Source organism: Lepidochelys olivacea, assembly GCF_965140295.1.
Source record: "Lepidochelys olivacea isolate rLepOli2 genome assembly, chromosome: 3".
Taxonomy (NCBI): Eukaryota; Metazoa; Chordata; order Testudines; family Cheloniidae; genus Lepidochelys; species Lepidochelys olivacea.
Window position 1 is genome coordinate 90,138,063 of NC_140413.1, and position 13,001 is coordinate 90,151,063.

A 13,001-nucleotide genomic window follows, 5' to 3' on the forward strand; every position below is an offset into this window, starting at 1 on the left:
TCAGCCGTTGTGAGACTCAGGCATTTTTGGGAAAGTATATGTAAGCTTTAAAGAAGCAATGATGGCTGTGGGGGGAAAATAACAACAGCAGTGTGGGTTTCGTGTGTTATCTGCCTGCTGTTTCCTGTCATTTCAAAAATACAGAGAAAATGCTCAGTGGGTATTTTCAGATGTTTTGTCCTACATTGCACCATCTTCGCCACACCAGGAGAAAATGAAATCTTTCTGTTTATTTGTGTGGGTTGTGGGAACTAGAGACCTCACATCCTCTTCCTTTTGTACACATAACCAAGTCAGGTTTCATCCTCCTCAAAGGCAAGGGCGCTAGGCAGAGTCCAGCAGCAGGGGCAGGAGATGGAGAAGTTTCGCACCTTGTTTGATTTCTTCCTCAGGCACCAGAAGGTGCTCCGTTACAGCGCCTTGTCCCTGCTGACAGCAGGCAGCGAGCGTCTCTTCTCAGCTGTGGCATTCCAGTGCCCCTGCAACTCCTGGAACCTGCTCTACGGCTCTGTCTTCCTGCTGGTGCCTGCCCTGATCCTCTTCCTTCTTGGCTACCTGCTGAACGTCAGGACCTGGCGGCTGTTCACCGGCCGCTGTGCCCCAGACAGGCGTTGCAGCTGCATCCACAGGAAGCACTGCCGGCGCTACGTTAGTGTGTTCTGGCTGGTGACGGTGAGCGCTGCTGTGGCCCCGTTCACCTGGATCGCCGTGGCCCTGCTTGGGGCCAACTTCTATGAGTGCGCAGCAAGTGGGAGCAGCCTGTTGCAGAGGCACCTGTGCCAAGGCAGAGGGACCCAGTGCCATGAGCAGGTGGCCAAAATGCCCTGCGGTGGGACTCTCCCCCAAGAGGCAAAGGTATCTGTGAACTTTCGTGCTCAGTCCCAGGTATGGTCTCTTCCGTCCTTTGATTTATCCTATTGGCTTTAGCCCCATGGAGGTGCATTGGATGCGGAGTGATTTCTGGAGAGATGGAGGGGCAGCATAAGGAGTTCAGTTAAACCTAGGTGCTGTCCCTACAGGTGCCACCTTAGCTTACTTGTGCTGATGTGATGGCCTAGGGATGCAGCCTCAAGACTATAATATGAAAAAGAAATTCTTGCACTTATATAATTAGCAAAATATTCTAAACCGGCTAAAAGAAAGGTAATATATTGTCAGTTGCATCTCCCACTGCAGTCTATATTGCTCTCTAACATTTTGGCCTGCTGTATATCTGAGGAGATTGCTTCATAACGATGTTCAGGCCTTTTCCTTTGAGGCAAGTTAAGAATAAGCCTGCACGGGCAGGGAACTTGACTGGATATCACATAAATAGGCTTTCCCATCCGTAGATTTTCTACCAGTTTCAAAAGAGATGTATTGTGAATTTCTCTGCTCTTTTTCCATTTCCTTGCCTCTCTTTATATCATGAATGATTCTAAGTTCAGTTCCCATACATAAGAGGAAGGTGGTGTTTATTTAAAATCTTTAATAACAGCAGAGTATTAGCATGTGAAAAAGGTTGCATTGAGAGTCTGACTGTGGGTCCCCAAGTTTGAAATCACTGTCAATTTCACACTCATATTCCACGAATACGGTTTAATTTTTGTTTCCCTGAAAACAAGGTAGCTATAGACTGTGGAGAGCTGAAAAGGAAGAATATGTTTGTTTCCCCCCCTCCCCTTTCTTTGTAAAAAAGAGTCCTAAAAAGTTTTGGGACTTTTTTGTTTGTTCTTGTTTTAATTTCTCCTGTTTTCTTCCATTAGAAATCCAGGTCTGATCATCTCCTCTTTTCACTATCAGACTATAAGACTTTGACTTCACTAAGAAAAAAGGGTGTATCCTTAACTGGAGTTTTCTAACTGGAGGTAAAATCCAAGTGAAGACGTGGCATTTTGTAGTTTTCTTGTGAGTAAGCAGTTCAAGTTAATTACTCAGCTGCCCCAGAGGCAACTTGTGTGAAAACTACAGACTGCCTTGTCTTCACTAGGATTTAACCTTGAATGAACTAACTCAAGTTAAGAACACACCTTTTTTCCCTAGTGAAGATGCGGCCTGTGGTTGACTAGAGAACTAGAAGATTTGTGAAATCAGGGAAACCATGTAATTGAAGTCTGATTAGTTGAGATGGGAAGAGATTTTTATTCACTTAGTTTAACATTCTTTGTTTTTTATAAGCACCTGTTTAACTCAAACATGTCAGAGAAAAGAGTTGGAAAAATTAGTCAAAGAGTTAGCACACTGTTCCTTCAAGTAACAGGCTGGGATGGGAAAGGTCCCAATCCATATTTGTGAATCATGCAAAAAACCTGGCAAAACCAGGGGAGATAAGATAGGCTGTTCCTGATATTTCTAAGGTAAAGAAAAAAACAGGAAAAAGGTTAGACTCTTATTATTTATTATTATTTTAAACAGGGTCTTTATACATAACTTAAAAGCAAAAAGGGATACAAATCCATTTTTTCTTTGATGGTCAACTTTAAATATTATAAAAATACCTTGGCTTTTTCACTTGTAAGACTCAATCTGTGGGAGGTCTTATATGAAAGTGGACACTATTCACTTTTCCCCTAGTCAGCATTTCCAGCCATTTCCAACAGAATGTTGGATAGAAACCTGAACCTACCCACAGTCAGGATGGATTATTCTCTTCCAACCCCAAAATCTCAACCCAAGCCCTTGAAGTTTAGCACACTTTGCTGGGATTGTTCACATACATGGGGTACCCACTCTCCACAGACACCACAGTATGATGGGCTTTTTCAAGCAGTGACCGCTTATTGATCTCCTGTCTAAAACAATGTTAAATTACATATTGTTAGTCAGGAACTTTTGATGCTCCTAATCATCCGCAAACTTCATTAATCCATCTGTATGTTTTCCCAGGTGCTAGGATGGATACTGATAGCAAGCATCATGATTCTAGTACTGGCTGTCACATGCATTAACCACTGTCATTCTCCAGTCAGTTTTCTTCAGCTGAGGTTCTGGAAAATCTACTTGGAAAAGGAACGGGAGGTTTTTGAGAAGAAGGCCAAGGAGCATGCAACCAAGCTGGCAGAAAGGAACCTGAAGTGCTTCTTTGAGTCCACTAAGCCAGAACCATTTCAGACTCCCAGCAACAAAGACTGGCAGCAGATCTCATCCTTGTATGCTTTCAGTACTAAAGGACAGTATTACAGCATGATACACAAATATATTAGTGGAAACAGAGGCACCAGCATCAGATCTACTAAAGAGGATGTGTTTTCTCCTGCTCTAGGATTTGTGGATGGCACTGATTTTAATGAAATGGGGACAGTGTAATGAAATAAAGAAATTCTATTTTTGTAGCATGGACAGTTACATAATTATGGCCATATAAAAAGGGTCTCGTTCTATGCACTGATCTCTTATTGACATCAATGGGAGTTATGTGCAAAGTCTTCAGGAGAAGATGGCCCATAAAGTTTGCAGCATTATTTTTAATGAATTTTGTTACTTTTACTTAAGTGCCTTTAGTAAAATACATATTTCTGGATGGCAGTTTTACAATATTTTTGCCCCCTTAACTCTTTCAAGTTACGATGTTAAATAGCTTAAATCCCAACACCAAAGAGAAGTATATGTGCTGTTTTGAAATGCTATAAAGCACCTGCTAGAAATATACATTAGCTAACCTGTCAGCTCAGAACGTTTGGCAATTAGAGTTGCAAAACCAGACTTTTACTCTTGGAGTTGCTTGCCCATCAAAACCAATAATACTGTATATTTTTTTAATTTAAGAAGTAGCTTTCTAGGCTTTGAGCCATAAGCAAGTTCCCCACAAGCGTGCAGAGAAAGAGGGAATGTTACGTGTGTCTTTGTATCATTGAGCTGATGCATTCTGATGACTCACTGTTGAGAAGCTTGCTGTTAGCACTGAAACAGAGGATGTGAAGCAACAGTCAAAAAAGCTCACGGAATGTTAGGAGCCAGTAGGAAAGCAATAGATCAGGGGTCGGCAACCTTTCAGAAGTGGTGTGCCAAGTCTTCATTTATTCTCTCTAATTTAAGGTTCCGCGTGCCAGGAATACATTTTAATGTTTTTAGAAGGTCTCTCTCTATAAGTTTGTTATGTAACTAAACTGTTGTTGTATGTAAAGTAAACAAGGTTTTTAAAATGTTTAAGAAGCTTCGTTTAACATTAAATTAAAATGCTGATCTTATCAGTTTAGTGCTGTGGTTCTTAACCTAGGGTGCACGCGAGATGCCCTTTCTGGGGGTGCGAGACATATGAGATTTTTTTAGAAGGTAAATCATCGAAGACACAAATTAAGCAGAGACACATAAGTACAACTACTTTGTTTCATCAAACTTATGTATTTATTAACATTATACATTTTTTAACGATTACTGTAATATACAAACAAAGTTTTTAAGTTTTCAAATTTTTAAGCTAATTGTAGTGTAATTTTCGATAAGGGGTGAGAGAACATATTTTGAGAACTCCAGACCATCAACAGGCTGAGCGGGACTAGGTGTAGTGTTTTAAATTGCTCCCCATAGGAATGTGCTACTTATGGTGTACTACTTATGGCTGCCAGTCCTGATGCTCTGAGTGGCATGGTAAGGGGATACGGAACAGGGATGGTTGGATAGGTGTGGGAGTCCCGGGGGGCCAGTCAGGGGTCAGGGGTGTGGATAGGGGTTGGGGCAGCCAGGGGACTGGGAGCAGGGGGGCTTGGATGGGAGGGTGGGGTCCCAGGGGGGTGGCAGAGAGGGGTGGGGGGGTCCCAGGAGGAGGCGGTCAGGAGACAAGGAGCAGGGGGGGCTGGATGGGTGGAGGGTTCTGAGGGGGGCAGTCAGGTGCAGGGGGACCTGGGAGAGGGTGGTCAGGGGACAAGAAGCAGGGTGTGGGGGTTGGATGGGTCAGGGATTATGAGGGGGGCCCTCAGGCGGCGGGAAGTGGGCTGGCTGTTTGGGGAGGCACAGTCTTCCCTACCCTGGTTTAGTGTATTAAATTTCTCCCCATAGGAATGTGCTACTTACGGCTGCTAGTCCTGGTGCTCCTCAAGTATCACATTCCTACGGGGAGAAATTTAATACACTACACCGGTGGACAGAACCCCAGGCCGGCAGCGGGCTGAGCGGGGGCAGCAGCCGGGACCCCGCCTGGCAGCAGCGTGCCAGTAAAAATCGGCTCGCATGCCGCCTTTGGCATGCGTGCCGCAGGTTGCCAACCCCTGCAATAGATAATAAGACTGAAAATATCATAATGCTACTGTATAAATCTGTGGTAAGCCCACACCTTAAATACTACATGCAGTTCTCATCGCCCCATCTCAGAAAAGATACATTAGAATTGGAGAAGGTACAGAGAAGGGCAAGAAAACAGATTAAGGGTATGGAACAGCTTCCATATGAGGAGAGATTAAAAAGACTGAGATTTTTCAGTTTAGAAAAGAGACTATTGAGGATGGATATGACAGAGGTCTATAAAATCATGTCTGGCATGGAGAGAGTGAATAAGGAAGTGTTATTTACCCCTTCACATAACACAAAAATCATGGGTCACCCAATGAAATTAATTGGCAGCGGGTTTTAAAGAAATATAAGGAAGTACTTCTTCACACAATGCACAGTCAACCTGTGGAATTTATTGCCATGGAATGTTGTGAATGTTATAATGGGGTTCAAAAAAGAATTAGATAAGTTTGTGGAGGATAGGGCCATCAGTGGCTTTTACTGAAGACAGTCAGGGTGTCCCTAGCCTCTGTTTGCCAGAAGCTGGGAATGGACATTTGATGATTACCTGTTCTGTTCATTCCCTCTGAAAGCCCTGGCATTGGCCACTGTCGGAAGACTGGATACTGGGCTAGATGGACCATTAGTTTGACCTAGTATGGCTGTTCTTATAGGAAACCAAAGAAAGGCAGGAAAATACTGAGCATGAATCTGAAGCTATAGCCTAGTTTACTAATGAAGTGACATGAAAATGCCTCTTAAAGGGTAACTTCAAGCAAGCTGTGGACTAACCTGTGTCTGTCTCTGTCTTTAGTCTGTGAGCTAGCTCAGAAAGGGTCATCCCTTCAAATAATATGTAGTGCCAAGTATGTTGTAAACATTCAGTAAGTAATAACAATAAATGATGGCCCAGAGTTTGGTTGGCTGGACTGCAAAATACGAGTATTACTATTTGTGTATGAGCAGAACTGTGTCATAATAATGAAACTAAAAACTTCCTTTGTGGTAACTTCAGTTTGCTTTTACCGTAGTCTGAGTTGGTCAGAGATTGCAACATAATCTACTAAATTGCTCCACTGCTAGTCTCATGCTGCCCAAAGGTCACTAAGGTCTGAATGCACAAAATGAGTTAGGTGCCTGAGTCCATTTTAGGCACCTAAGCCCCAGTTTTGGGATGACTGTGATGCACAAAACTCCCACTGAACCCTGTAGAGGCCTAAACTCACTTGATGCCTAAGTTTTTGCAATAAAAGTTCCCTGGGCACCTATGTTTCTGCCTCTGAGTATACACACAGCTGCCTGCCTCTAGGCACCTGGATGTCTACCTCCTGCCTAAACCCTCTAACCCCCAGACCAATTCACAAACTGGGAAGATAGGCATTAGTCCACCTATATCATCCTGGGTGGGGACCAATCCAGTAGGCAGCCTCTGAGCAAACCAACTGGATCAGGCCCCTCGGATGAGTTCACACAGAACAGCAGGGAGGAAGAGTTAAAGTGTCATTTTGACCAGAGAGAGAGAGAGAGAGCACATGCATGAGAATGACTCTGTAGCCTGGTGGTTAGGGTGCTCAGGTGGCAGACGCAGGATCCAGTGCCCCCGCTCCAGAGACTCTTTAATTAGAATGCAACAGCTTCAATGGGAGAGACCGAGGGAGCTCCACATCAGACTATCCCATAGCCCAGTGGCGAGAGCACTCACTGTGAGGTAACAGACTCCTGTTCAAATCCCTTCTACCCCTCAGGTGGAGGGGGAACTTGAACTGAGGGTCTCCCATACCTCAGACATGTATATTAACTACTGAGTCCTCCTCCTTCCCCCTACTCCAGGCTTCTTACAAGCAGCATAGGTGCCTAATGCCAGGAGAGCATTTGCCGCTGAGAATCCCAAACAGCGATAGGCACCACCCTGCAGGCCAGACTCAGGCACCTGTCTCTAAGATGGGGCCAGGCTTATTGCATCCTTCTCTCCTTGGCACCTTCCATTGACTAGCTTGGGCAGCTCCCCTTCTAGCAGGCTGCCTTTTGTGGATGGCAGTCGAAGGTACCTCTCTCTCCCCATTCACTGTCTAGGAGCTTAGGCACCTAACTTAGGTTTTGCAGTGATTTTCTAAACATCTAACTCGTTTTGTGTATTTAGGCCTAAGCCAGCAACACACCTGAAATCAACACTCGGGAAAATATACTTCCAGTGGTGACAATCCAATGCTTGATTATTTTTGCTTATTATACAGTCTGGGTAAAGTTTTTTTAATGCTAAGAATGTATGAATATTCCTAGCATAGGCACGCAGTAATAATAAAGGGATTAAAAATATGCAGTCACTATAACTAAATAATAATGGCTGACTAGGAGGGCATTTTCTAGCAATTAATCAGCAGCTTTGGAACTGAGGGGTAGAAGGTGATGTTCCGGATCCTTAAAGTTCAGTTCTACTCTGAAAAGTTACATTGTAAAAATGGTCCTTAGCTCATTAGAAAAAAACCCGAGTGCGTATTGAGGGTCAGGTCTGCTTACTTGTGTGACAGAAAAGATTTTGCTGCTCTTTACTCCTGTTAGCTTTGGGAATCTGGTCCTGCCTAATCAATAACAGAATTGGTACTCAGGTTCCTCCAAAACTGCATTTCTGGTGACTGTGCATGAGCCAGAAAAACCCAGTTTGACTTTGAGATCCCAGGTTTAGTTTACTAGGTTGCCTCTCCATCCTCTACCCCCTACTCCATTTTTTTTTTAATCTGTAAACTGGGCAAATTTAACATGGAAACCATTAAGACACAATAAATATTGAACTCCATAGAACTTCTTTTTCAGTTAGTTTAAAAACAAGCCAGAAAAGAAGAGCCTAGTATAACGGCCTGGAGATGCCTGACCTGGAAGACTATATTCTTATTGTAAACAGTAAAACTATAAAAATGTAAATAAAGAGAACTCAAAATAGTGATTTTGTGTGTTGAGAAGTCAAAAATGCATGTTCCCATGGATTCAGTACTCTGCTTAATGCTTTGGTCTTTTCAGCAGGTAAAGAGCAGCACAGTCACAAGACAGTGTATTCTCATTATTCCTTTAGTTTGTGATGCCCAGTAAATGTTATTCAGTTACAAATGTCCTACCTTTATCTTTCACGTATAAGGGTTCATTTGCTCATTGACTACTAACAAGAGTAATTCTATTATAGATGGTTGCACCCTGGAAGAGGGTGAAATCCTGGTCCCACTGAAGTCAGTGGCAAAACGCACATCGACTTAAATGGGGCCAGATTTTACCTAAGAAGTATATAATAGAATCACTCATAGACTCATTGACTTTAAGGTCAGAAGAGACCAGCATGGTCATCAAGTCTGACCTCCTGCACATTGCAGGCCACAGAATCTCACCCACACACTCCTGTAATAGACCCCTAACCTCTGGTTGAGTAACTTAAGTCCTCAAATCATGGTTTAAAGACTTCAAATTACAGAGAATCTAGTTTAAACCTGCAAGTAACCTGTGCCCCATGCTGTAGAGGAAGGCAGAAAATCCACAGGATCTCTGCCAATCTGACCTGAAGGAAAATTCCTTCTCAACCCCACATATGGTGATCAGTTAGACCCAGAGTATGTGGGCAAGACCCACTAGCCAGACACCTGGGAGAGAATTCTCTGTAGTAACTCAGAGCCCTCCTTGTCTAGTGTCCAATCATCATCTGTTGGAGATATTTGCTGCTAGCAGTCACTAATCAGTGATATGCCATTGTAGGCAGTCTCATCATACCATCCCCTCCATAAACTTATCAAGCTCAGTCTTGAAGCCAGTTAGGTTGTTTGCCCCCACAGCTCCTCTTGGAAGGCTGTTCCAGAACTTCACTCCTCTAATGGTTAGAAACCTTCATCTAATTTCAAGCCTAAACTTGTTGATGGCCAGTTTATATCTATTTGTTCTTCTGTCCACATTGGTACTTAACTTAAATAACTCCTCTCCTTCCCTGGTATTTATCCCTCTGATGTAGTTATAGAGAGTAATCACATATCTCCCCTCAGCCTTCTTTTAGTTAGGCTAAACAAGCCAAGCTCTTGGAGTTTCCTGTCATAAGGTAGCTTTTTCATGCTTAGGATCATACTAGTAGCCCTTCTTGGTACCTGATTCAGTTTGAGTTCATCTTTCTTAAACATGGCAGACCAGAATTGCACACAGTATTCCAGATGAGGTCTCACGAGTGCCTTGTATAATGGTACTAACACTTCCTTCTTTCTACTGGAAATACCTCGCCTGATGCATCCTAGGACTGCATTAGCCTTTTTCATAGCCACATCACATTGGCAGCTCATAGTCATCCTGTGATCAGCCAATACACCCAGGTCTTTCTCCTCCTCCGCCACTTCCAACTGAGACGTCCCCAGCTTATAGTAAAAATTCTTGTTGTTTGTCCCTAAATGCATGACCTTGCACTTTGCATTATTAAATTTCATCCCATTTCTATTACACCAGTTTAAAAAGTCATCCAGATCTTCTTGTATCATATTCCAGTCCTCCTCCTTATTGGCAATACCACCCAACTTTATGTCATACGCAAGTTTTCTTAGCATACTCCCACTTTTTGTGCCAAGGTTAGTAATAAAAATGTTAAATAAGATTGGTCCCAAGACCAATACCTGAGGAAAGCCACCAGTAACCTCTCTCCAGCCTGACAGTTCACCTTTCAGTATGACCCATTGTAATCGCCCCTTTAACCAATTCCTTATCCACCTTTCAATTCTCATATTAAATCTTCACCCTCTCCAATTTAACTAATAATTTCCCATGTGGAAATGTATCAAATGCCTTACTGAAATCCAGATACATTAGATCTACTTTGTCTACAAAATGAGTTATCTTCTCAAAGAAGGAGAGCAGGCTGGTCTAGCATGATCTACCTTTTATAAAACCATGTTGTATTTTAGCCCAATTACCATTAACCTCTATGTCCTTTACTTTCTCTTTCAAAATTTGTTCCAAGGCCTTGCATACAACTGAGGTCAAACTAACAGGCCTGTGGTTTCCTGGATCACTCTTTTTCCCTTTCTTAAAAATGGGAACTATATTAGCAATTCTCCAGTCATAGGGTAGGACCCCTGAGTTTACAGGATTAATTAAAAATCCTTGCTATTGGGTTTGTAATTTCATGCACCAGTTCCTTTAATATTCTTGGATGAAGATTATCCAGGGGCCCCCATTTTAGTCCCATTAAGCTGTTTGAGTTTGACTTCCACCTTGGATGTGGTAATTTCTACCTTCATATCCTCATTGCCATTAGGCACCCTGCCACTCCCCCACAGCATTTCATTAGCCTCATTAAAAATGGAGGCAAAGTTTTGTTTAGGTGTTGAGCCATGCCTAGATTTTCTTTAATCTCCACCCTATCCACAGTGTTTAGTGATCCCACTAAACACCCAACACCCACAAAAACTCACTCACCACCTCTAAGGACTAGGGGCTTGTCTCCTCTCTTCTCCTCCAACAGAACTCCCACTCATACTCCCCTGTTTACAGATTTGTTTGCTGGCACCTGTAGAAACTGAACATATCAAAGAACATGTTGTGCTATATTTCACATCCCAAGTAACTAACTGCAGTAAAAACATTAATTCAGTTTACCTTGAAAACATTCAACGGTGTATTGGTGCTTTTATCGTTGCATCCAGTACACACTGACAGCTCAGAATCTTAGTACTCAGCACATGACAGAATGAAACACCTGTTTCCCACTATGAACACCTCAGAGGGGACCTGGTGCTCTCATTTGTAAATGCAATATACATGAGCTGAGGTTTTGTAAAGCACTGTACCACAAATAACTTGGAATTTACCAGCAGAAGAGAAAAGCCTGTTTCTCACACAGAACTGTGACTCTGATGGAGGCATCAGCTAAAAAAACCCACACAGCTGTATTTTAAGGTCACAGTAATTGCAGGCTGGAAAACTCTTCTAGGTTATTGAGTCTATCCTCAAACCAGTAAAAGGTATATCTCCACCCCCACTGTTGGCATTTGGTTTATAAAATGCAGGAGGGGGGCTATGGAATAACAGAGTAAAGAAAACAACTGTTATCTGTTAGCTCAGAATGAAAAACTACAGAAAGTACTTAATGACAAACCATTTTATCCCTAGTATTACTTCCATAGTGTTCTTTCAAGACAGGATAATTTCTCCCTAGTATTATTTTAAAACAAAATAATTTATTTTATTCAGAGTCACAGATAGTTAGAATAAATAGCATCCATTTAGTTAGCTTCACAAGGTATTTTATTACAGAATTGTTTGTATTTGTAATACAGTACTATACCACCACAGTTTAAACTATGGTACCAGCCCTATGGATTTTTTTTCAAGTTTAGACTGAAGAAGGATTGGAGTTACCCTAGGAATTTTCATGCCTTGTTTTGTTTGTTTGATTGATTAACCTTGATGATAATGAGAATCATTTGTCAAACTGCATGGATATTTTTCATGCTTCGTAATGGAATGATACCATTTTAATCCTCAACAAAATACCTAAGACCAAATCCCCAGGTGACTTCAATGAAGGCTTTGGCCTTTAGTTATCAATGATATTTGCATATTATGCCCCTTATTTTTCTCGTGACTGTTGAGACACACATCTTTCAGCTGCTTTTTCTCCTCCACAATGGATAAATAATGGAGACGGTAAAGCGGTCAGAGTATTAAATATTTTCTGTACATATATGTAATGCTGTAAACCTCCTCAAGAACCATACTTGTCTAGTTTAAAAATATCTATCTATCTATCTATCTATCTATCTATTATCAGAATAACTTCAAATGTTCAAATTAAAACAAAACCCAAAACAAAAGAGCTGACAGAAATGATTTTTTAAAAAAAATCAGATCATATCCAGAAAAGTCTCTGTGAAAAATATTTATCAGATGTTAATTTGTTATGGAGTATTCTGCTTTAAAATGTCATTAAATTATTTGAAATACCATTTAAATCCTAATGTATTAGGTTTGAAAATATACATTAATATTACATATATGTACAGAAAATATTTAATACTCTGACTGCTTTACCGTCTCCATTATTCATCTCGTGCAGCTCTTTCAATGAAGCTGTAATAGTCTCTTAATCTGTATTTATTATTTTATTTTATTTATTAATTAAAGCATTAGCATATAAAATTATGAGAACAACAGGTTACTATAAGGCTATAATTCAATGAGGAGGTTCTAATGATCTTAATGACAAGAGGAAATTTGGAGTGACTTTGGTACAGCAATAGCACTGAATCACCACAAATCACTAGGATATGTTCAGCCAGCTAGCTCCCTTGATGATCTGGACAATCCTGACTCTATAAATTTGAATGTAGATGGTGCCCTGGGTAATACAACCACTTTCATAGACATATTCTTTTCTTATAACTGCTCTGGATGGACAAAGAGAAGGGGAAGCAATTCATTATTAAAACAAATGGAAATCGATAATATTGAGTAACCCAGTGGTTATTTTTCCTGCCTTGATTGAGAACCAGTCACATGGCATCAAAGAACATATGCTATTGCCATCAAACTGCCTTGCAGAGGACAGTAGCATGTATATAAAAGGGAACTGATGTTCATTGTGGATACAGGGAATATCAGTTGCTGGCTGAGAAACATTTGTGGAATTTGAGGCTCCAACCTCCAGAGGAACATTGCAAGGAAGAGGAAGCACTGGCAGCTCATGGGGCAAGGCCTGGCTGAGAAAAGCCTTCCAGCTCCCTCAGTATCTTTCCAGCTGTGGAGGAGAAGGAGAGCACAGTGGGGGTAGGAAGTCGGGGGAGCTGGTAGGTCTGAGGCAGCAG

The 13,001-nt window shown here is 41.8% G+C and overlaps 1 protein-coding gene across 2 annotated transcripts; it reads left to right on the top strand.

Moving 5' to 3' along the window:
* The first annotated feature begins 252 nt into the window (after positions 1-252).
* CALHM6 (calcium homeostasis modulator family member 6) lies at positions 253-3,429 on the top strand. 2 transcript variants are annotated; one of them, XM_084625028.1, is made up of 2 exons: positions 253-885; positions 2,866-3,429. In XM_084625028.1, exons 1-2 carry the CDS (start codon positions 355-357, stop codon positions 3,283-3,285), a joined length of 951 nt encoding a protein of 316 aa, XP_084481154.1. In that variant the 5' UTR covers positions 253-354; the 3' UTR covers positions 3,286-3,429. The 2 variants fall into 2 exon arrangements, with proteins under 2 accessions (XP_084481154.1, XP_084481155.1); XM_084625029.1 differs by having other exon boundaries at positions 253-855.
* The last annotated feature ends 9,572 nt before the right edge of the window (positions 3,430-13,001 follow it).